This window comes from Copadichromis virginalis, linkage group LG13 (assembly GCF_057382275.1).
Source record: "Copadichromis virginalis isolate Kocher_CV1m ecotype Utaka linkage group LG13, C_Virginalis_male_GT1.1, whole genome shotgun sequence".
Lineage (NCBI taxonomy): Eukaryota > Metazoa > Chordata > Actinopteri > Cichliformes > Cichlidae > Copadichromis > Copadichromis virginalis.
Genome location: NC_140630.1, coordinates 14,398,561 through 14,424,685, shown reverse-complemented (window position 1 = coordinate 14,424,685; position 26,125 = coordinate 14,398,561). Strand labels below are relative to the sequence as shown.

Here is a 26,125-nt window from a genome sequence, read left to right as displayed (position 1 = left end):
CACGAAAACGTCAGCTGAACCTTCACGCACGTCCACAGACAGGATTGGTGATTTCTGGGCATGACCTCATATCTTTTTGTGTTTCAGAGATATCCTGCATTGCTGCAGCTGCTGGTGCCCGCAGAAGGTGAACAGCTGATCCTGTTGCTGGAGAAAAATGAGTGAGTTTTTTCTTATGACTCATTTTAATACTCACCGGGTGCGTTGAGTTAGAAGAAACTGCATGTTTAGTATGCTAATCACACACAGAGTCAATAGATAAACCATGCTCCTGACCATTGCTTCCTCGAGTTACATATGCAAGAGGACAAGACATTGTGTGGGTCTAGGATACGGTATAGTGTATTCAAGGAGGGAGAAAATAATATGTCCCCTTGTGATTGGATTCTTTTATGGTTCAGTCTCTTGGAAGGGCTAAGAGATGAAAGCTGATAAAGAATAAGGCAGCACAGAGCTCAGAGGACATGCTCGTCCTCCCCTTCTTTGCTTTTCAGCATCTCTCATCACTTCTCTCCCTTCCATACTGTGGAAAATAACGCTGTGAACTCTGGAACGAGGGGTGAGGATCATGTAGAGTTCATAAATATGTAAATATAGCCACACAAAGTCACGCTCAAACTGAAATACACTGAGAAGAAATATATATAGAGAGAGGCAAGAAGGATAGCTGTAAAGCCAAAAGAAAAACCAGGTTACATGTCCGGGGGAAATTTAGAATCTTACAAGAATGATTGCATTACCGATTCAGGTCTTGTGTCTGTCAATATTTGTTATTCAGACGGAGTGGAGACATAATATTTTACTCTGCTGCTTTGGGATACGGATATTGACATTGAATTGATAGACTTGGTGAGGAACTGGTGAGGCCCCTTGTCACTGCTAACTCTCAGAACAAACTCAAATTGGACTTTCGAGATTCAAAATGCAGAGCTGTGTGCGAGACAGAAAATGAAAACCAATAACTGTTGTCGAAATTTAGAAATCAAATATCGATTCACATCTTTATTCTCCATTTTAAGGAGCGATTTCAGCAAGTGGTCTATTATGTGAGCAGATGAACAAATGAGTTAGCGTACATCCCCTAGGTACTCTGCCACTCCACGCTTCGATAATTCAAAACACTTGCAAAACAAACTAGAAATCAGCTCATGCTCCTCTCTAGAAGCTAAACGCTCCTTAGAAAAACACTGTCCTAACTAACCCTTCCGTTCCTTGCTCACCATGTGACCTCCTGTAACCTCAGCATCAGCTGTGAGTCATCGGTCACTGGCTGTCACCAGCCTGGAAGCAAGCTGCCTTTCCCATCCGGCGTGTCAGGCCAGATGTGTCCTCTGATATCGCTTCAGCAGTTCAGCCAGCTCAGAACAGGTGGTCTCTGACCTCTACGTGTGCCTGTTATGTCGAGGGCGCATCCGTTGAGTCTGGGGTAGGAGGAAAGATGAGGGCGCTTAGGACAAAAAGTATGTTTGTAGTTTAGTGAAGTCCTTGAGGTTTTTTAGCAATATTTAAGATTCAGACACATCGTCTCTGCTTCCGGCGTTTGGTGGAGGCAGACACAACATGCGCTTCTGAGGTGCTGTGCAAATTAACTTTTTTTTTTTTACCCAAATCTGCATAGTGCTTGTCAGTACATATTTCTTCACCAGATAGTCATCAGAGGCCATAGGATTAGAAATAGGATTGAACTTTGCAGATATTTATTCTGTGATTGTCTCTGATAGGGAACATCAGGATATGACTGTTTAAAGGTATAGCTCATTTTCAAAAACAGCAGTCAGTGTCTGTCCCAAGCAATGTTTAGACCCTCAGGGCCTTTTCATTTCTATCCAACTCATAATGATTTTTAACAAAAAAAACTCCAGGGAATATCCTTGGGCTCATGTCTAGTGCATCTGAAATTTAGTCTTTTGTATAATTTTTCAAAATCACAATTTGAAGATTATAATCAAAGTAAAGGCGGTTCGTCTAGCAAGCCTTCACACAACTGAATTTAATTAGAGGGGAAATGTAGTAAAAACATTAAATGGAGTGAAATTTCCAGAATGAAGCAAATAAGAAGAAGAACAATTTAGTGCTGGTATTCAGGAATCGGATACATCTGAATGAGGAGAGCCCTAGATCTCAGTAGTGTTTCCTCTTTTTGCTGAGTTATTGCATGTTTTTGGTGAAAGCTCATTTTTAAATTTAATTTAATTTTTTTTTTTTTTTGCTTCAATTGCTGAGCCCGTGCAGTTTGCTCATTTGGCACTGCTGCAGAGCACACCTGTTCCATGGCAAGTGTGAAATGATCTCAGTCCTTACCGATATAAACAAGCTACCAGATCCAATTAATAAACTGCTGGTTGTTAGCTGCTTGGCGCTGTCCCATGCAAACTTGGCTATAGCAGGACAAGTACAAATCTACTGAGGAAGAAATCAGAGGAGATCTTCTGTTTGCCTGTGTGTATTTCTTAGGCGGCATGCACAATGCCTGTATGCAGAGTCAAAGTCCCTTTATATTTGTACAACTTGTAAATGAAGTGTTACTGCACGAACACCTGAGCTTCAGCTGAATTTGTTTTCCCCTGATGTTAGAGGCTATCTCTTTTGTGTTCTTGCCAGCCATGAGGACCAAACTGTCTGAATTCAAAATGTAAGCAGCATAGATTTTACATTCTTTTGTCAGTCCGTCATCATAGCTTTTGAAAGAAGAGCCCTGCAAAGCTTATTTTCAGAATATTCCTCTTTGTGAATATTGGCTCCAAAAAAGAGTCACTTCTGTGGAAGTCTTAGTACTTTTGCACTGTACACTGTATTTTGGCTTTTATTACTTTTGTACCCATGCAACATATATATCAGAGAGTTAGTTCAGCCTCTCTTGAATGCCATACCATATCATTTTTCCTTTCCATCACAGTTCATTCAAAGTTGGCAGTAAAACAGAGACAGAGGAGACATTATATCCCCATTTTCATAAAAGCAACATGAACATCATCATATATGATATTTAAGGCTTGACCTGTTGTACAGAGCAAACTGTGTTAGACAGACATGCACACCTTTGCCAGCAGTGGCTGCTTTGAAGTATAGCATTGATCAATAGCACTGTTGCCCGGCTTTAAATGATTAATGGTGGTCATACGGGACATGGGACATTACACATTAGTCTTGATTAAAGACTTCAATAGCACTGTCTGGGGGACAAAGATACTTCTGTGTGTGTGTGTGTGTGTGTGTGTGTGTGTGTGTGTGTGTGTGTGTGTGTGTGTGTGTGTGTGTGTGTGTGTGTGTGTGTGTGTTGTAGTTTAGGTATTACTAATGCTTTGGGGACTGAGGCATTATGGGGATATGGGTTAGAAGGTAGAGAGGATCATCTGACAATCGGAAGGCTACTGCTTCTGTTCCTGGTTCCTCGAGTCCACACGTGTTCATAAAGGCATAAAATACAGTGCTGTATGAATATTAAAGCTAATTATAGCTTTATATGTGAAATACACTTTATAACCAGCACTCTATTTACCATTTTATGGAGACAAATGTTGCTGCATTGTAAATAATTATAATGCATGGATGAAATTTGAGGTTAAATTAGGTTAACCAAGTAGTATTAATGATTTTTGATTAAAGGTAAAGTACGTTCCCATTAAATCAGTGGTTCTTAACCTGGGTTCGATCGAACCCTAGGGGTTCGGTGAGTCGGTCTCAGGGGTTCGGCAGAGCCTCCGCCATGACATGCATGGCTCATTTTGTGCACCAGTAAAAAAATCACATTTTATTTTTCACTAAAGAGGGGTTCAGTGAATGCGCATATGAAGCTGGTGGGGTTCGGTACCTCCAACAAGGTTAAGAACCACTGCATTAAATGAATGCAAATCAGTGAAATTAAGTCATAAAGTCACTGAAGTCATGGATACATAACTGAAAATGTTGGGGCTGTTGCATTATACGTTCACTATATATGCAGAAAACTAAGAGTCAGATTCATGTACAACTGTGTATTTTGTGTTGTCTTTTTGGAAAATGAGTTAAACTTAAAATACAGCGATTACCACATTTACTCTAAAAAGAAAAAACCTATTGGGGATTTCGGTACTGGATCATTCCGTCTTCTGAACAAGTAAATGTAGGAATATTAAAATGCCAAATAATGTAAACTGTTGACCTGCAACAGAGTTGCTGAGAAAATAAGTACTCAATGAAATTCAAATATTTCCTATTTTGAAAGGTTTTCCCGATGCTGTTGAATGGAGTTTACTCAGAAGAGATCTGAGTAAACTCTTGAACACTTGGGCCCTTTTCTTAAGCAGTAAACACACAACAATTTTCAAGCTGCATTCCTAAAACCACTTAGACCAAACAGTGAAACACTCATAACGACTCTTTTTTTTTAGAAAAATAAAAGAAGCACATGGGGGAAAAGTCTACTGAACATTCATGGTGCACTTCATTGGAAAAAATAGAAAATATGGCATTCAGGACATGGTACCATTATGTGGCCATTTACAAAAAGGGAACAGTGACAAAGAGGACGCACGCAGGCACTCATGCACATATTTATATTGGCAACATGATGTACTGAAGCGTCAGTAAAAACCTGATGATCCACAAACTAAATGGCCTGTTCTCTTCTTTTGATCTCCTGTTCGTAGTGGCCACAGAGAATCAGCTGTGATTGGGTTGCACTCTTTGCCCTGCCTCCTTCATTGTCATTCCATGAGCGACGTGTATCGCAGTTCCTCAGATTTTATCTAAAATTGCTGCTCTTGTTCTTACTCTTCATCATCCATCACCTCTTGCACACTGGTTGCTTCTATCATCACTGGGGTCAGTCTTCAAATCACTGAGCTGTTTGTGGACTCTGAACTGGGTTCGTGACATCATTTTCAACAATTGTGGATAATTTTGAGCTATTGTGTGGAAGCTATGTGCTGTATGTTTAAATTCTTCTGCATGTGGTTAACATTATGTATCACAAGTTCATAATCTGTTTTAGCGAGTGTGTTTTTAGAGTTTTGCATGAAGATTTGATCAAATCTGTTAGTTTTGTCTAAGTTTTTACAAAATGTGATTTAATACATTTGTTTAGAGAATGGAGTTCTCTTTTTTTACAATTTAAATAGTGAACACATAGGCTAGGTATGATTATTGTGCTTCACTATGATTTTTAATAAAATACATCTTTTCAGCTATTCTTCTTGAAACACAATGAGCTTGATGTGTCCATATTCTAACTAGCTCACTACACAAGACCATGCATTTCCCATTGAGAACATTTCCTTTCATTCTTCTCTGGCAGGAAAGAAAAGAGGAAAGAGGCCTTTTGAAACACATGGCCACATCTAAACAACATCATTATGCTTTTGACAAAAAAATCCCCATAGCAACATCCTCAGTGTGTTTTCCAGGGGAAAGAAGATGCACTCTATTTCAATAACACAGCTGACAATGCCAACATCTCTCTCTTCGTGCACCACAGAGCAGATATATTATTACGCAGTTCATTCACTGTGGAGAGTTTTTGGCAAAAAAAGAAAAAAGAGAGTGATCCCAGGTTACTGTCAACTATGAGATAAGTTGAACTTTATGCAATACCCATGTGTTTGGGTGTCAGCTCTGGTACCTAAGCAGGCCTGTATTAGGGACTGCATGTGTAACTACTCAGTGATAATAAGTAGTAATGTGTTTTCAGGCATTCTAAGTAAGCACGGTCAGTAAATGGGTTAGAAACTGGATCTTGGAAGTTGAAAACAGCAGCAAACTTCCTCTACTGGGTTCTTCCTGCACCAACTCTTCTATCACTCCCACTTCCTCTGCTCCAGTGAGTCTGTGATCGAGTTGTAGCGATGCTTGCTTCCTGTCACATGTCTCTCTGTTTCTCTGGCTATATTCAGGTCCCCCCACTGCCACCAACCCCAAACACCCCCTTCTTATGCTATCTCTTCCTATCCTCTCCTCCCACGCTCCCCACATGCTCGCTTGTGTTTTCACTGGTGGCAGCTAATCTGTCACCACGCAACCTGAGACCCTGTCAAAGCCACCGGTGGGAAACGTTGGACCCCAGGCTGCTGTTTGGTGCCAACGCATGTGTACTTGTACTTTGGTGCCAACTCTCTGTATGACTTTGTCTTTGGATGCCAAGCCATTTTGTTGTGCCTGTCACAATTAATTCAGGCATTATTAGGTTAAACACCTACAGAGGATTTGGGTTAGCGGCTTTCTTTGCTCCATTCAGTTAAATAGTTGTTCTCAGACTTTGTTTTCATAGGGATTAAACACGGTGGAACATTGTATTTTATTTTGTTCAGCGGCATTGGAAGGTTATTTTTGTTGCCTTTCGACAGAGCCAGGATATCTGTTTTCTCTTGTTTCATGCAGGTCAACTGCAGTAACAATGGGTCCCTTTTCCTGCTGCTTGGTCAGCCAGAAAAACAAAATACTTTGGCAGTCGGGTCTATACATTGACGAGTATCCCGAAACACGCATCCAGTTTGTTTGAGTATTGATCCGATTGTGAATTCTACCTCTAACATTGCATTTGTAGTTTTTGTTAAGCTTGGAGCGCATAGTAATCACATTTTGCCTCCTGCCATCTTTAATTAGTTAGCTGAACAGTTTGTGGATAATGCAGATCGTCCTTGGGGACAGTTGCCCAAATCTTGAATGACACTATGAAAAGGAGAGAGAGGGAGGGTAATTTTAGGTGTTGCTTTTTTTTCTTCTTTTTTTTTTGAACACTGGGTCAAAGCCAAGCTCGCTCAAAGACGCTCACATTCGACACTTTTTTCCTCTACTTAGAAATAGTTAGAAATCTGAGGTTAGTACTGAGCCAAGACATCAAATCATCCAATTTGATGTCATCCAACAATTATCCAATCACATGACAGCGACAGTGCATTTAGGCATGTAGGCATAGACCTACTAAAGTTCAAACCGAGCATCAGAATGGAAAAAGAAGGTGATTTGTGACATGGTGCTGTGCTGGTCAGGGCGGTCTGAGTATTTCAGAAACTGCTGATGTACTGGGATTTTCCCACACAACCATCTCTAGGTTTACATATAGTGGTCAGGGACGAACTGACAGGAAGGCAGTAGTAACTCATTACAGCCAAGGTAAACATAAGAACGTCTCTGAATGCACAAGTGAGAAACCTTGAAGCAGAATGTCTACAGGAGCAGCAGACGACAGTGTGTGCAAGAAACTCAGGCTACAGCAGCAGGGGACTGCATCAAGTGCCACTCCTGTCAGCTAAGAACAGGAAACTGCAAAAGCATTGGCTCACCAAAATGAAAAAATAGAAGATTGGAAAAATGTTGCTTTATTTCACATTCGGTTGGTAGGATCAGAATTTGGCGTAAATAACACAGAAGCATGAATCCATTTTGCCTTGTATCAACAGTTCAGGCTAGTGATGGTGGTGTAATGGTGTGGGTGACATTTTCTTGGCACACTTTAAACCCCTCCGTACCAACTGAATTACCACAGCCTACCTGAGTATTTTTGGTGACCATGTTCATTAGTTTAAGAGCACAGTGTACCTGTCTTCTGATAGCTTCTTACAGAAGGATAGCACACCATGCCACAAAACTCAGATGATCTCAAATTGGTTTAGTCAGATGGCCCCCAGAGCCACCAGATCGTAATCCAATAGTACACCTTCAGGATGTGTTGGAACAGGAGAGTCAAATCATGGATGTGCAGCTGACATATCTGTGCTGTGTCATGTTATTCTTTCAAAATGGAACAAAATCTCTGAGGAAGGTTTCCAGTACCTTGTTAAATTTGTGTGATTAATAATTAACTGTGCGTAAAGAAAATCACATAGTTCCCACTGTAGACACATATTTTGCAGCTTGCACTTGTTGAATAGAGCACTTATCTTACAATTCGACTGCCTAAAACTGTTGCTGGACTGAAACAGATGAAGTCTGGTATGTTGGTGAATAATTTGAAAATGTGTTCCAGGTATTGTTGTGATTGGGCTTTCGCTGAAAAAGTTTAATGCACTAATGCAGTCTATCAGCACATGGTATCATCTATTTGCTCCTGCTGCAGACCTATTTTTAGGTGTCTGCAGCAGCAGAGAGGATGCTGAGGTTGTTGTCATAGCACTTAACTAATATGGTCGTGTTGGTCTCTCTCTCTTTGTATTGTAATTTCTCATTTATGTAAGGGGATATAGTGGAACCTTAAACATACCATACAGAAAATAGAGAATGGTCACCTGTCAACGGAGCTAGTTAGGAGAACACTTAGCATCCTGTGAATGTAAGCAATTCACTATTTAGTTTCCAGGCGCTTTGCAGAGAGTAAGAGGCTCCTAATGAGACCAAAGGGGTGATGCATTTGCAGCCTTGTTCGCAAACCTTTTTTGTTTTAAATTACGCTCTGTGATATACTCAGTAGGGCATCAGTGGAATGAACTGTTGCCTCGGTGTCGGTGAGCGGAAAATCTATTATCTGTGTTGGAGTTTTTGATATGTGGAGTGGGGCTACAGATGTTGATGCATAATGTCCACATTTATCCTGGGCATCATTTATCTGCATCAGCAGGAAATATGTCCTGGAGAGTGTGCTATATGAGCGATTACATTACCTCACTGTACATCAATAGATTGCTCAAGAATGAAATGCATGTGCGATTTGTACATTATCATGCACATTCATATATTTGTCTACGGCAGGATACAGCCATTAGTGTACAGTTTGTCATCGGATTTCAGTTTCTAGGCCAGGGACTCAACCTGCAGAGTATATCATAATAACGTTTCACACACAACCTTTCAAAACCCTTAGCCATAAAAGCCTGGTGTAAAGGCTTTAATGAGAAATCTTTTTCAAAGCAGACATTGCTTTGTGCATGATTCACATCCTATGCCATATCTCAGCAAGGAATAGAGAATGGGTCAATTGTAGGAGACCCATGAGAAATAAGGACTGAGACAGAACAGCTCAGCAGCTGTTTTACAATCTCATGGGTGTTTATCTGATATGCTTATTGCCAGCAATAAGACTCAGAACGCCATCAGTCACTGCAGGTAATATAAGATATGGAATATAGAGTTGTTGTTTTTTAATTCCTGATGCTGCTTCAGCACTAGGCGTGCAGCAGTTTAAGCGGGTATTGTCATTAACGTTGCAGATCCATTCAGTTTAATGTCTTCCTTTCTAAAATGTGTATACACTAGTGTATACAATACAAATTTCTAAGTGTAGAATTTATGCATTTCAAAACTATTGTGTTTTATTTGGTTAAATGTAGATTCTTAGTAATGATTCTTAAAATGTGTTTATATCTTATAATAACTAGACTAGAGTCTCATTTTTTTTGGTTAAAACACAAATTGTTGTTGTTGTTAACAATAAAAAAAACTACATGCAAGAAAATAATCTGATTCATTTCAATATTCATTTTAAGATGTATTTTTCTTGTAGTAAAACTTTTCGGTTTACTGAAAATCATTTTCTTACAAACATTGTTATTAAAAGTAAGCTTTGCATGTCTGTGTGTGTGTGTGTGTGTGTGTGTGCTGTTTGTTTTCAGAAGCATGTACTGCAGCCTCTCTTCTGAATTGGGAATAGCAGAAATTAATCACTGACACGTCTTAATCGTATTGCAAATAAGAAGCTGAGTTTGTGAGATAAGCACTTTTTATGCGCATGTTGTTACTGTTTAGAGAATAATCCAAAACTGCTATGGTTTTATTTTCTTTTTTTTTTAAGTAAGTGAACACAGAAACACGTATGAGGAACATACTCAGTCATAATGCTGCAGGTGTCTGTCCATTAGTGTGACTGTGTGCATCTCAGAGTTGAGCCATGTTACAGCAGGCTTAGTTTAAGTTACCAGAGGGCTCCTTAAAAGATGAAGTTGACACATGTAGATTGATAGAAACGGGTCTTTGCTGGCCACCTTGTTAGGTAAAACACTTTAATTGTCACATGGCAGCAACTTAATGTTACTTGTCATAGTTGTCGGTGTCAGGTGGGCTGGTCTGAGTATTTCAGAAACTGCTGATGTACTGAGAAAATATCCAGTTAGTAGCAGTTGACTGGGAAAAAAATACGTTGTTGCAATGCTACAGTAACTCAACTAATTGGTATAACCAACCAACCAAGGTATGCAGAAGAGCATCTTTGAATCCACAACATAAGGAGCCTTGAATCAAATGGACATTAGTAGCAGAAGACCACAGTGGGCGCAGGAAAGTGAGATTATGCTACATACAAAAGATTGGAAGGATATTGCTTGATCTGATGAGTCTTGATTTCTGCTTTGACATTCGGATGGTAGAATCAGAACTTGGAATAAACAGGATGGAAGCATGGATCCATCCTGCCTGATATCAAGTTTATTGGTATATTACTGCTGCACATGTCTGTCCCTTTATGGCCGTGTTCTGATGGTTGCTTCCAGTAGTCAGAAAGCTCAAATCAGCTGTTTTCTTGAACACGTCTCTGAGTTCAATGTATTGTTGCTGTCCAATAAAGCACCTTTTTGATGTGGTGAAACAGGAAGTTCACATCAATGACGTGCAGCTGAAACATCTGCAGCAGCTTTGTGATGCTATCAAATCAATACAGGCCAAAATCGCTGAGGAGTGTTTCCAGCACCTTATTGAATCTGTGTCACAAAGGATTAGGGCAGGTCTGAAGGCAGAAGAGGGTCTAACCCAGTACTATCACAGTGTACCTAACACAGTGTTCAGTGAGTGGATAGCTTTTAAATTTCGTTTGACTCTCCAAGCTCTTTGGGGAGTTTAATTCTCAAACATTTCATCCTGGCGAGCCTTTTTAAATACTGATCAAATTTAGAAAATTTAATTTAATGAAATAATGAATGGAAGTAAAATATTTATGTTTACAGTTGGGCTGAATGAATTTTTGTGTAATGCTGAACACTCTGCCCTGTTTATCTTAGCAATGTGTTCCCAAATCTCTGCAATTAATTTAGCCTCTTTAATGTGACAGTTTCATATAAATACCGAAGATGATGGCCAAAGACTTAATAAACAGTGCTTAATCTTTTAAGCTTATTACTACTTTACATTTATTTTTTAGTGATATAAGATCAGTGATATTTTTTAAATCCTTTTACCGTCCTTGCTTGGGTTTTTTTGTAGCGACAGCTACTTTTATGGCGTCTGTGCCCTGTGGTCAGTGAGTGATGAATCGTGGTGCATTAAATATATTTAAAACGCAGGCATGCTCCAGACTGCTCTCACTTTCTGTACTCTAGGTATCAGTGAACCACTGAAACTCAGAAAAGGAGATGTGATTAAGTTAAAAGCACTTCATTGTTTTACCACCCGTAGCCCATACAATAATTGGCGTCTCCTGCTCAATACCCAGCAACCATGACGCCTTATGTTACCCTGCATCAGCGTCAGTGACAGACCGTTCACCCCGATCCTTATGTTAAACTGATACATCCGTGCCAAGTGAAAGTTACCAACTCCACCATGTTTGCAGGGTAATGGGCTGGAGAATGAAAGATTGCATGCTATTATCTTATTGGAGAATCAGTATAGGATCTGTGGAAGTGTAAAGAGTGGGTTTAATGACGTGAGACGTTTTTTAAGAGGAGGGGAAGAATGCCTCATGCAGTCTGGGACTGGAGAGATGATGGTCTGGGACATGTGTAGTCAGTGGACCATGTTATAATAAAGTAGTTGCCTAATGCACCACACGTGCCCCTTGCAGCTTATAGTTTAAAGTTTTCTTCCTCTCAACTTTTAGATTTAAGAAAGGAGGAAAAGTGCCAGATGTGATGGATGAATGTGATTGTGGGAGAGCAGGAGCTGATGATGATATGCACCAGTTATTTCTTCTTCTTTTTTTTTACGAAAGAAATGGCTGAAGAAGACAGAAATCAAAGGGAGGGGAAAAATGAAAGACATCTTTAATGTCTTTTCTGCTCAGCTCTTAATTGCAAATTTCCCCTGAAGGCAAAAAAAGTATGGCTGAACAATGAGGCTGCCCAGGGGAACCACCATAGATTAATTGGACAGATAGGAAGCCTCTGACATTAACATTTATGCATTTGTTTACTCTTTTTCAATGAATAATAATAGGCCACCTCCCTTGAAGATCCCTACTCTCTCATTAGTTCCAGTTTGTAGTTTGTTATGGATGGGAATATTGAAGCAGTAAACGAAGAGTTCATCGCCGTTCTGGGCAGGAATACAAAAAGTATTTCCAGAGAGAGTTCAGAACATTTTATTTTCACAACTTTTAATGGAGATTGTGAGCTTCTGTACATGTACATCAATTATCTATATTATTAGCTTCACTATCCAGAGGGAATGTTGAAGAAGGCTTTTTGGTGTTTTGTTGGGACAAATGCTAAAGACACAATTTACAAATTGAGATTTTGAGTCATCAGTTATCAGATATTCAGACATTTTTTATTTACATTTTTTGATGTTATTTAGGGTTTTTTTTCTACTATCCCTCATCTATTTGAATGATAATGCTCACATAAAGTTTCGTAAGATATATTTGACACATTTCTGCTTTCACTGTTTTACTCCCTGCTCTCTTTTCTTATAGAAAATGGCACACACTAACTATAGAAAGCTGAAGTAAGTACACCAGCTCTTTCCCAACCAACCTACTGGTCTTTTTTGGACTTGGAGAAGTCTGTGTCTCTTGAGGTGTCCTTTGGGTGGTGCTTCAGTAGTATGGGTCCATTGTTATGGAGCTCTTCAGGGAAAAATAGCTTGGCATTGTTGGCAATAAGTCAGAGCCCTTCCCACTGAGTGTACCACTCCAGGGTTTCCTTTCTTCACCGTTTCTTTTCACATCCTTTATGGACAGAATTTTCTAGGTGCAGCCAAGAGGCGGAGGGTGTATGTGGTCTCAGCATCTTGTCTTTCCTTTTCCAGATGATGTAGTTTTGTCGGCTTCATTGACAGATGGTCTCCAGCTTGTATTCTGGGTTCTCAGTTAGAAAAGGGTGGAGAGTTCTCTCTGGGTTGGGAGTGACTTGCTGCACTAAGTAGAAGAGTTTGGGTATTTTGGGGTGTGCACTAATGTAGATGCTGTACAAGTCCATCCAGTGGTCAATCTACATTTCTACACTCAACTATTGCCACAGAGTGTGAGTAGTGATTTAAACTAGGGCAACTGAACTTGCTCAGGAGGCTGTCTGGGATTTCTCTTAGAGATAGAGAGAGAAACAAAGTCATTCAGGAGGAGCTTAGATTAGAGCTGCCATTCCTCAACACTGAAAGGAGCCAATTGGGGGGATATGACTAGCATACGTTCTGGATGAGGTGTTTCAGGCAACTGGGGTATGATCCCAGTATAGACCCATGATACGCCGGAGAGATTATATTGCTCTGCTGGCAAGAGCTGGCTGTGGAGCGGGAGGTCTGAGCATTTCTGCCTAGACTGATACCCCCCGAATCATAGACCTGGATAAGCAGGAAAAATAAAAGCAGAATGAAAAATAGTAGAATGAAAATAACATTATAAAGTTATTACTTTTTTTCCCCTAAATGCACAAAACACTTCAAATCCTCTGGTCACAAGGATGTTAAGAATGGATTTTTAACATATAATCTCTATATGCTCTTCCACTGAAAGCATATTTTGCTAACATCTTACGATATAAAGTGTTTATGGCTCGCTGCACATTGGTGGCACAGATCTTGCCTCCAAGCATTTTGAGTTTGTGCCATCATCATCTCGTGCCCAGAAATAATCTGTACTCCTTTGTTAGGGTTATAAAGAATTCATGAGCTCCTTTAGCCGCACATTTCACAAGCAGTCTAATGTTTAGCTGCGTGAACTCGGTGCATTAATTACAACAAACAGCCTCAGTGGCGCGATATGTAGAGAAGATGCAAACACCAGTGGCTAATATTGCATAAGATGGACAGGTCGGGCCTGCACTTTAGCAGCAAACCATAGCCAGAGAGAAGTTAGAGGACTGCCCTGAAATTGTGCACAGGGCTCACTCTTGCTGTGCTGTAGATGAGCACTTTTCCCCTCACACTGATTTGAAAATGTATTCCCCCTTTAATGGGAGCAGGGAGAGTATGACATCATGTTCTTTGTACAGTTATGAGGAAAAATATGTTTAGTGTGGGAATTATTTTTTGGTATTAAAAATTCCGAACGTGTGGGCCAGCAGCAGTGAAACAGTTCATTCTTTAACAGCCCTGCTGTGCCTGTTAGCTCTGGTGCTTGGCGTTATGTTCACAAGCGAGGAAAAATAATAACAGTGATATCGCTTCAGCAGAAATTGCAATGTTTCCCACCCAAACTGAAGTGTGCTTTCATTAGAAATATCAAAAGGTTTGGGGTTTGACACCGTAGCCGTTTTAATCCTTGTTTTGCACCTGCAGCCTTTCATTTTTATCCAAATTCTGTTATCATTTCATAAGACTCCGTAGCAGTAAAAAAATGCAATGCCAAGGAAAAAAGAAGAAAAAAGCAATGGGTGGTTAAAAAGAAGAAATATCCGGAAGCATGAAAGATAAGGTTACCCTTCATCAGGCTATAAAAGAAAATAAAACCCTTTAGAGTTGAAAAGGACATGCTGGGTTTCAGAGGGAGAAGCTTATTCAGAATGAAGAAAGTGACTCCATTATCACTGAGTGCTTAAAAACCTCACCTGCTGCACAGTAATACGATCACCTTTCACTCATGCTTTAAAGTGATCAGGAGTATGGATATCTGCATGAATTTGTGTGATCAGAGACATCATTTTTTTTTAAAGAGCCTCTCCATTTCCCATCAGTCACCAACCCCCCAGACTTCTCTTATTCCCCAAGGAAACAGATAAGACAGCTTTACCATTATTTACTCTTATTCGTGTCTGATATTCCTCATTTATGCAGCCTACAATCCTCATTTTCTCGGGTAACAACTCAAACAGTCGGGAAAGAAACTGTATGGCATTTGAAGTGTCATGTTCAGGAAAAAGTTTCTTAGAGTTTATTATGAGATATTTCTGTTTTTTAACCTGTGATTTCTGTTATTTTTAGAGCGTGTGAGAGCAAGAGTGGCAACCTTTACTAACTGTGCCCCTGCCATGATTCATCACCCTCCTCTGCTTTCAAGCACAGGGAATAATGTTTTTCCCTCTGCGGTTTACTTTACTGATGTGATGACTTCAGTTGCCTTAGGCGCCACTTTGAGCACACAATGCCATGAAGCCTGAGGTGAGGGACACAGACAGACAGGCAGGGCTGTCTGAACCATCTTGGCAACGGAGAAGGATGAAAGAGTATTCAGATATGAAAAATCAACTTTGCTTGTAAGTTGTGGACACGGCCACTCGGAGATTTAATCATTTGTATGTGCAGGGGCACTTTAGGAAAAAGTGTCATCATGCGGACCTCTGAGGACTCGCTGCAGGATTTTTTTAATAGTCAAGCAGCTGCTCCCTCTGTGACTTCTTCCTAAGCAAAGAGAGATCTTGACTCATTAAGGAGCTATCTTTGCTTTGGTCAGTCAATATTTAAATAGGCCTGCCCCATCAGCCAGCATGTTTGATATTCATCCAGTGCCTGCTGGAGCATATATAATGGAAAATCTTAGTCTGCTCATCCATGAATGTGACTCTTTAGTTTCGCTTATGGTGGTACTGTAAGTGTTACTATGAGACCCAATCCTTTGCCCGGCTGGTAAGAGTCTCAACGTATGCTGGTTGGATCTTTTTAGTTTAATAACTTTAAGAAATATAAGGTAGTTTGTCATGAAAGTCTGTATGGATATTGATCCATATAAATGACCTCTTGGCATCAAAATATCCTAACAGCTGCTTGTTGAATTGGCACAAAGTTTGGCACGGATATTTATTTTTCCCTGGTGATGAATCCTTATAAATTAGATTAGATTGGGGTGACTCGGACTCAGGATTTAGAGTCTTTGTCTGTTTGATTTAGTCATCTGCTAATCGGAAGGTTGGTGCTTCAATCCCTGGCTCTTCCAAGGAAAGGACAAGATGCTGAACCCCATCAGGGTGTGAGTGTGTGAATGTTAGGTTAGGAAAAAGCACTTTTATGAATGTGTGTGTGAATGGATGAATGAGGCATGAAGTAAGAAAGTGCTAGAAATACACTATATAAGTACCAGTTCATTAGATTAGCTTCCATTGTGATCTGCAATTAAAGAAGAAAATATTTGACCTACAGTAGCAGCACCTGTAAAGTTAGCAAACATTATCACAATAACACTGGAAACACACAAACTAAGATTATTATACAGCTCTAAAATGCTGCACAAATGTTGCCCACACATTATCTTAGGTCATTTTTATTTCAGTGCGAAATGTCTCAACAGCTATTACATGGCTCGCATCAATTTCTGAACAGACAGTCCTCTTCCCCAAAGTTGAATATGTAATAAGTTTGGCATTTTTCCGAATCATCAGATGCTATCATCAGATGTCATTTTAAATTTCTCCGTACCCCCCAACGTTAATGATATCCTCACCCACATTTTGACCCGACACCTTAAATTTCAGTGAGACAACAAAGATGAAAGTAATGCAGAAATGGACACGATGACTCTTTTATGAAGCCAGTAAAGAAGATTAAAGGAAGGCTTTTCTTTAATTATGTAGTTCAGGGAATTTTTTTGTTTGTTTGCTTCCCTCACTCCTCCCACCCTCACCACTGTTTCTCCCTAGTTTTCTCTGGTTTTGCTGGCTTGTACACTCCGGTGCACTCACAGCCACAGCCACGGCCAAGCCTTAGCTGAAGGCACACTGAGCTGTATGTAAATCAATTTGGAACGCAGCCGTATGTGGAAATAGAATTAGACTTGTCAGCCACACCTCTTTAGTTCCTCTCTCGTCTTCATCTGCCTCTGTTTCTGTAGTAGTCTGCTCTTTTTGGAGTTTAGCATATGCTACCATAAGTAGCAGCTATAGGAAGGCTTAGGGGTTAGGCTTGTGGGGGAGAGGGGATTAAAAGAAATCACTGAAGTTAGCACTCTTCAAAGGAAGTAGAGAGGCTGCAAGAAGAGCCACATTGCTCTCAAATGGTTCCATGCTCAAGGGGATTTGTGTAATGGTGAATTATTACATGAGACACAGTCACATGTATGTAAATGAGTTTCTGCACTTGCACAGAACGTCGTACTGGCTGGATCAAGAGAGAAAGATGTTATTATAAACATCGATCTGTGTAAACAGCGAGTGATGCATTTAGTTTCCGGTTCATCGATCACACCGTTGTAGCGACTCTTTGTCTGTTTGATTTGATTTGTTCTTTTTAAATAAAACTCATCAAAATACTTGCTCAATTCAGAGACAACAATAGTTCTATCTCCTGTAATTTCAGATATGGCAGAAAATAACATCTGCCAGTTTGTTTTATGCCTCTAAAATGAAGAAGGGTCCTCTGTGGTCTGCCGTAATGAGTGCTGTCCTTGTCTGTATTGTCCCTGCATTGTGCTAGTCCTATCTCTGCCAGCCTCAGTTGTTGTGTAAGATATAGTGTAGCGTTCCACTTATGCCAGCAGATGGAATGGAAACACAAAAGTGCTGTATGTTCATCAGAGACGTCGCGGGACGTCAGATTTCGAAGGCCAGATCGGCTATTTCAGCAACACAATGAGCGTTCTTGCAAACATATGTGGGAGTCTTGATTTAGATTTACTGGAAGGTCCTTTCCAAATAGTGAATCATGCTCCTAATTATATTTAAACATCACACGCATGAGCAGCACTCTAGCCTCAAAAGGCAGCTGTGGAAAGCTATTCATCTGGCTTTTTAGAGACAATCAATAATTCATGCAGTTATTTCAGAAAAGTTAAATTAAATCTAAGGAGGCGCATGTAAGATGGGAGATTATTCTTTAAGACAAATATTATTTTCTGCCTCCCAGGGGTGCTGTTAAACAGCCCGTCATTTATCACAATTAACCTGGGCGGCCATTAGTGGGCTGTTAATTAGATACTACACTGTGTCTAATGAATCGCAACACACAGTTAGGACCACAGAATCTGTGGTTATTGATTTAAACAATTACAGGAATGAAAATGAAAAAGAAAATGTGTTTTTCTTTGTGGAGGTGTAATATAGTGGTGTAGACACAGAGTCATCCCGCAGAGCATAAAACATCCTGCAACTTATTCATCAGTAACAGCTACGGAATAAATTATCAATCCTCACAGTATGCCGTCATTTTTCTCATGTGGAATAAGGACAAGTAAAAGATGTATTTATTTTCCACATGATTCAAAAATGTCAACACTTTGTCTTTTGCAGCATAATCATGGAAAATTGATTGACGACAGAGGTGGGCTGTTGGCGCCAGTAAAAATTGCTTAATTATATGGAAGTGTACACTTTCTTCCTTAGGTAGCTGTGTTTTAGTTACAAACATGAGTATTCTGCGTACTGGGTCAGATACACGACACAACATTAGAGCGCTGCGACAGTGAGAATCAGAAGCATGAAACGGTCTTCAGCAGTGTAAGATACACAGATACGCACCAACTGAGCTGCAAGATAACCAGTGAGGAAATTCTCTGCAAACGCACAGTAAACATTCATGGCCTCATAAACTCTGTGTACTCTTGCCAACAAGTTGATTACAGGGAGATTCCATCATGTAAATCCTGCAGCTTTTCCGCAGCGTGTGTCTCAGTCCCAGCAGCCACACTGCCCCCAACATGTCCCAAAAAAATACAGCACGAGAGCATTTGCTTGGAATTACCGCTCACGTGACACAAATCCCATCTTTACGGCAAACTGAGCCGTTTCGTTTCCTATAATTGTGCTGTGGCTGTTTCCGAGCGCCACTGTTAAACGTTCACTATTAAGATACATATTTTGGGCTTTTCCGAGAAGCATGCAGCATCCTCTGATGTGTCATCAAATTTTTATGAGACGTACCGGGCTCTTCAAAGTGATTACTGGCCGCTCGGCTTATCAGATTTGGTTTAGAGCTTGCTAATGGCGTGATAAGGCACATTAAAGCGATAATAAGTATTTAATGAAGTTTAAATGTGGTCAGGCTCGGGGCACAGAGAATTGATCTTCCTATAAACGGGTGATAAAATAATTAACTGTAAATATCCAGATAAGACATTAAATGGACCTGAAGAACGGAAGAAAAAAACCCACTATTGGCTTAATGCCTCACCGTTGCCACTCGTCTCATCTAATTCTGGTTTGTGGTACATGCGATTTGCGTGAGCTGGCACAGCACTGTGGGGTATGTGTGTGATCTAGTTTTTAAGTCTCCTCTGTTACTTTTTTGCCATATAATCACCTTTAGGATAATACACGTCAGACTTGCAAAACGTATTGTTTGTTTTCTGGGTATTTCCACCTCCCTCTCTTCTTCTAATGCACTCTAACACACACACATCCTGAGATCATCCTGCCTGATGTCAATCTGAGTATACAGCTGCAAAAAATGGGTGTTCCTGCTGCTCCTTTGCCAATGCTCAGGGTGGGTCTCTCCATGTCCATCTGTTCATGGCCTGTAGAGGAAAGCACACCCACACTCTCTCTCTCTCTCTCTCGCTCTCTCTCTCTCTCTCTCTCTCTCTCTCTCTCTCTCTCTCTCTCTCTCTCTCTCACACACACACACACACACACACACACACACACACACACACACACAAGTGACACACAGTTGATATGCACAGATACACACTCACGCATGCTGAGAAATGACATCAGCATTTGGTTCAACTTGTTCATGCTGAATGCCAGGGGATTCAAGGACACTTATGAATCACATAATAAATTTACAGAAAATCAAGTCTCTCCCCGCCTCGGACTGCTAAGTGTTTCATCCACATCATCCCCCAAATCCTTACAAGCAATCTACATATAAAGTCAACTGAGGGTCAAGTCCTCTCGGTAGTCTGAAAACAAAGTCTTCTTTTTTCTAATCGATGAGTAAATAAATGGGTTTTTTATGCTCTTGTCATGTTCTCTTCTTAGGGGTCTTTTTGCCAGCCATTACACCGAGACACATTACCGGGAGGATGGAAGTGCAGTCACCGGTGCTCACAACTTCACGGTAGGGCAGCGTTGGAGTGCTTTTGACATTTATGGTCAAGTTGATGTTCAGCGATGCTGCACAGTCACGTTGTAAAAAGTGACCCTTTAAAAACTCACAAAGACAGACGAGTTTTTTCTTTTTCCAGAGAATCAGCTTTACTCATTTAAAATCAAATCTAGGACAGAAATGAGTTTTGTTGTCTTTTTTTTTTTTTTTTTTTTTTAATTGCTTCCATGTGGTCGAGTTTGTATTTGAAAGCCTCCCACTGTTGGTGAACACACTCTATCCCGTGGCCTACTTGATGATAAGCTGTGTTTCATGCTGGTAGTTTTTCAGCCAACATTGCCATCAGGATTTTATTATGGAATCCCCTTTTAGCAGATGGTTTATTCTTGACTGCTTGTTTTATGCTGTGTTCATGCTAGCTGTGCGAGGCGAAGTGCTCGCTAGTCTTTGGAAACAGAGAAAGTACTTCTCAAGGCTTTTTAGTGTGACACATGGATGGTTGAAATCAGTTTATGTGGCTCAGGAAAAAAATAGCACAACTGATCCTTTATAAAAAAGCTGTTTTATTTTGTTTTTAACATAGTTCACAGCCTCTTGCCCTTTTTGCTGCCTAGTTGGATCGTGGACACTGGGGACACTTTTTAGCCAGTTTCCCCACAGTTTAAATTTTTATCATTTAATCCTTCATTGGTGGATGTAAGAAGAATTCTAACAGACTGGAGACCTTCAGTACCTGCTGAACAAGTGTTACCCGATTCAGTGGCAATGAATGTGCTGTACTGAACCTGCATTTCTATATATTTTTCATATGCAAATGATTTAAAAACATTTGCTACTCTTCTAGCATGCAAGCCCACACCTAAACCTGACCTGACCTCTAATTTAGGATGTAAATTGACTCCTTAAGCAGCTTAGCAGTGGGTCATTATTTCATGCTGCTTAACAAAACATTATTCAGTTCTTGTCTGTCTTTGGTTAGAATACCTAACTCAATTTGGAACAATGCAGTGCATGTCAGCTAACAACTTTAAGGAAATGAATAACTTAGATACCAAGAGGTTGACTGTGATTTACAGTCATGTGAAAAAGAAAGTTTTCACAGGGATTTATGTAGCACTGTGAATAAATAAGTACACCAATGATTCAAAGGCTTGTAGAACCAGCAATAACTCTTCTTTACAGTCTTGCTTCAGTTCATTGAGGTTCGTGGGTATTGGTTTATGCACAGCACACTTAAGGTCCTGCCCCAGCATTTCAGGTCCGGTTGAGGTCTGCACATTGACCATTGCAACGCATTGATTCTTTTCTTTTTCAGACATTCTGTTGTAGCTTTGCTGCACTGCTTGGGATCACTGCCCTGTTGCATGACCCACTTTCAAAGCTTTAGCTGTCAGACAAATGGCCTCACGTTTAACTCTAGAACACTTTGGTATACAGAGGAATTCATGCTAAACTCAGCGACTGCAAAGCGCACAGGTCATGTGGCTGGAAAGAAAACGCTCAAATCATCACCCATCCACCATTGTTTGCCAGCTGCTATGGGGTGTTTGTGTTGATACGCCGTGTTTGGTTTTCACCAAACACCGTAAGAAAACATCTCCACTTTGGTTTCAGGTGTCCAAAGGATGTTATTCCATGTTTTTAACCTCTAAATGCCCAGTGTATTATATTTAATGCATCAGTTTTTAGATATCTGCATCATCAGTGTCATTGTTTTCCCCAAAAACTTAAATAAATGACATAATACGGTTTTAAGGAATAAGTTGCCAAAAAAATCCTGGATATATGAAATATGATACAAATTAAAGCTTAAGGTGAAAACTTTGTTTTTCATATGACCGTATTATCTGTTCTGTATTTTCATTTGAGTATTTAGTCACTCAACATTTAGCTGCTGTAAAAACGTCAGAGACACAGAGACAGTCACTAACTGTACCTGATGTTATCCTTTGTAAAAGGTGAACCTTGCTAGGTCAAACACAGCCTGAGCACAGAGCCTTTATAGCTGTTCTATTTTTATCCTTAATCTAATGATTCTCAAATCCATTACCAGTTCATTACCTTGTAGTGAACTTGTTAAATGGGAGTTTCTTCACTTCATCTTTTTGTAAAAATCCCACCCCAGATTTCTTCTTACTGGAGTTCAGTACAGGGAATGAGAAATGGTCAGTGTAGTGGGGAATGACAGTTGATTTAAAAGGGCTTGAGTGCTACTAGACAGTAAATGGAGGTCTGTATTCCCTCTTAATGAGAGTCATTTCCTCTGTTCTCCTTGTGGTCAGACAACAGCGTTTTCACTGTTTCTGAGGAGCCTTAAATGTCCCCATTTCCTTCCACTAGAGCAGTCTGATGGATTAACGAAAGGCGAACAATTACCATGTTACTGTCACCTCCCATGCGTGCCAATTTTTTCTGCTTTCTCTTCAACTTTATAAGTTGCATTAATTTTAAATGGCCTGTTTTTATAGAGAGGGAGTGTAGACAGATTTCTTCAGAGCATGCTAATTTAAATGAACACGAGTTGGGACAGCATCAGCATAGTCCCAGTGTCTTTTGTACTGTATTGCTCTTTTGAAGTCAGGTAAGAGCGTCAGTACAGCGAGAGGAATGTGACAAGCTGCTTTCTTCTTCTGCTTTTTTTAGCATGACACATTTTATATCACACTTTGTTTCTTTAAAAGTGTTTCTTATTTCCAACATGTAACAAAAAAAACTCTCTTTTAGAATCACTGCTACTACCACGGGGAAGTGCAGGCGCATCCCAGCTCTGACGTTACCCTCAGTGCCTGCTCAGGCCTTCGGTAAGAATCTCAGGCATCATTTTGCATTCAAGCAGCATCACTACACTGCCCTTTAAGTGCTATTTGCCACTCCAATGTTTATATTTATTTAAGTCGCTCAGCACAGCAGCCCATCTCTCTTAAGCCCTTAAGCGTGCTGTCAGTGAGTTGGTGTGACTCGTAGGAATTGGTGAAATGTCACACCTCATTGTCTTTACTCACGGTGGGATCCAGTAAATGTCTGGACTCATTTGGGCAGTAATTATAATCTTGCTGTTGCTACAAAATGAACCACAATCCAAAGTTGTATTTAAACTGAAGTATTAGGCATGCACATTTTCATCTGTTCTGCTTAATCCAACAGCAAGGAAGCATTTTGGGAACAGAAAATGTTAAGTTTCCCCATAAGGACCACTTAGATTTGTTTGGTTATTAATGTGTGGTATATATTTCTGATCTGACATTAAAAGATGTGAGTCTTTAAAAAAAATGTCTTTTTCTCAAACAAAACAACATCTGGTTTTAGTAAAAGTGGGATTGCAGGAAAAGAGCCGCCCCAGTTATGTATTCCATTAGAGAGAGCCCATTTAATCAAACTCTGCATTTGAGAGACTGGTCATGCTTTGAGGTTTTATTTTCCGACTTATCCTGTTGTCTCCGCAGAGGCTTCATCGCACTTGAAAACAAGACATTTATCATCGAGCCTGTGTCTGGCGATGACACCGGAGTTCACTTCATTTACCGAGTGGAAGAGCTCAGACTGACCCCCGGAACATGCGGCCACAGCTTCAACACGTCCTCAGTTGAAAACCACATTGAAAGCCCCTTCAAGTCCTTCCACACAAGGGTGAGATTATTACTGGGTTTTTCTTTTTTATCACAGTGTCACTGGATAAAGCGACTAAGGGCTACATTATTGGTTTGCAGTTTTTCACCATTAAGCGAGTCTGAAGGTTAGGCCTATCATTGAACTGATCAAAGATAAATGGGCGTTTGACCAAGATGAGTATATTGGCAAGCATTCTTGTCTGGATGAGTTCCCTCAGGGTGTTGCCTTTGGTTTGACACTCATTTTATCAGCGTTGGGAGCACAGAGTCAAGGGCTCATGCAGAAGGTTTGGCCAGTGCTTTGCATTGAGCAGGTGCAGCATCCATCTGCCCCTATTTCCAAGCATTAAGAACTCTGTCTGACTTAGGGAGTGAAACTTGCCTATATACAGTACTTAATTAGATAGATTATCTCATCTTTGTTTGTTTTTTTTAAAGGAAATATTTCTGAATATCAGCTGGGACAAAGCCTGATTTGCAGTGTTTTAGCCTGCAGGCTAAAACCAGATACCAGAATAGATACCAGGTTATATCTTTATATTTAGTGAACAGACGTTTAAGTGTTATCTTCTCATCTATCTCTTGGCAAGAATGTAAATAAAATACCTTTTTTTTGCTGTTGCAGTTTTTAAAGGTTCATCTTAAGTCTTTTAAGTAGAAGCGGTAAGAAATGACAGAAATGGTGTCTTGATCTTCTACGCATTTCCTAATAACTGTCGAACTTTTCCCATCTTTGTTTTTATCACAGCATAAAAGGCATGCTCAGAAGACAACCAAATATGTCGAGCTGATCATTGTTGCAGACAACAGAGAGGTAATGCACCTACTTGCCTCTCTTCGCAAATGCAGTTTTTGACCAGCAGAGACGACACACTGAAAGCCCACAATCCTTTTGTGGTATAAGCATGAGCTGTAGTAACTATGGAATAGATCCCACTGGAGCTGCAGAGAGGGATGAGTGTGCAACAAGCAGTGTGGTCTCTTTTCTGACAGGAAGTTCTTTTTTCAATTTCCCAGCAGAGCAGACAGGAAACGGGGAAAAACCATGCGGATAGTGAATAGTCTCCCATAAGCACTGAAGAGCTATTTGTGGGGCTTCCTCTTGACAGCCCTCTGCTAATGCCACTGACCTGAATGGGAGGAAAGGAAATGAAAGGAAGGATAAGGGATCAAGTATGTTGTTAGGCTTAGATATACAGTCCAGCATCGGTGCAGTTGGATGCACAGAAGGGTAAAACTGGAAGGTCTGACTTGAGCTGCAATTTGGATCCAAAGCTTTGCAAGCTGTCGTATCTGCCAGCATACCTGCTCCCTGTGGCCATGCCATTCGCCTCTCTAACACTAGGAGATTTTTCTAGATCCAGATGGTCACAGCTTGACAACCTGCCCAACACGCAGAAAAATGTAGTGCCAGTGAATATTTCAACTCATTCATACAAATCACTGCTTTTCTGTGTCCTTTGTTGTGGTTTGAGGATTTTTTTCTATGTTCTGGAAATGACGGTCTCTTATGTCCTCATGAAACACTCACAATTTGCGAGTGTAATTTCTTCCACTGATTACATGCATTTTTGTTTTCAGTTTCAGAAACAAGGAAAGGACTTGGAGAAGGTGAAGCAGAGACTGGTAGAGATAGCCAATTATGTGGACAAGGTAAAACATCCTCCACCCCTTTGCACAGGAGGGATAAATCACCTTTTTAAAATAGAAATATTTTTGGCAGCAGAGATTAATGGCACGTCTGCGTGATATATTAATTTCCTACTAAAGCAGCTGACTTTAGTCTGCCTAACACCACTGCCTGAGCTGTGTCTCTATAGCTTACATGCTGCGTAGGCAGATAGATTTACTTTAAGGAAATGGCAAAGACATGATCTTATACTGTCAGAAAAATAAGGCAACGTGTGATTGATTAGGCTTGCTAGGATGAAAAGAATCATACATCAATTAATTGAGTGAACAAAGGTAAAACCCCAGTAAACAGTCTCACTTATGTAACAGTCTTATGGGCATTTGTGTTTTCTCCATGCTTTTCCATTCTTATTAAAATCTTCTGTGCAGTTCTACAGGGTCCTGAACATCCGGGTGGCCCTTGTGGGTCTGGAGGTGTGGAGCGACTCTGATAAATGTCCCATCACCCAAGATCCCTTCACCACCCTGCACGAGTTCTTAGACTGGAGGAAAGTCAAACTGCTTCCCCAGAAACCTCACGACAATGCTCAACTTATAAGGTGGACATCTAAATTATTAAATGTAATCAGTCCAATATTTGCACCTAGACTGCATGATGTAGGGGTGAGACCACATACATCCACCAGGGAATGGACCCAAACAGAAATCAGGATTGAGATTTTCATCTGAATCCTTTCATTTTCACATCAAGCTTATATTTCCCTGTTTTTACTATTTCCATTTGGTGGTTAAGAAGATATGATAGCCTACCTGGTTATGTTAGGGCATAAATTCCTGGATTGAAAATGTAATGCATTGAATTTGTTAGTAGAATTTAACAGTGCTGCTAACAAAAAGACAGACTGAAACAATGACATATT

At 40.3% G+C, this 26,125-nt stretch overlaps 1 protein-coding gene across 2 annotated transcripts in view; it reads left to right on the top strand.

Moving 5' to 3' along the window:
• The window catches only part of adam12b (ADAM metallopeptidase domain 12b), a 100,242-nt gene that overhangs the window by 16,398 nt on the left and 57,719 nt on the right, over nt 1–26,125 (top strand). For both annotated transcript variants that reach the window (XM_085477462.1, XM_085477461.1), the window contains exons 3-9: nt 88–161; nt 19,899–19,977; nt 22,690–22,766; nt 23,409–23,592; nt 24,322–24,387; nt 25,155–25,226; nt 25,635–25,804. In XM_085477462.1, coding sequence (XP_085333588.1) covers nt 88–161; nt 19,899–19,977; nt 22,690–22,766; nt 23,409–23,592; nt 24,322–24,387; nt 25,155–25,226; nt 25,635–25,804 — 722 coding nt within the window. The remainder of the gene's footprint in view (nt 1–87; nt 162–19,898; nt 19,978–22,689; nt 22,767–23,408; nt 23,593–24,321; nt 24,388–25,154; nt 25,227–25,634; nt 25,805–26,125) is intronic.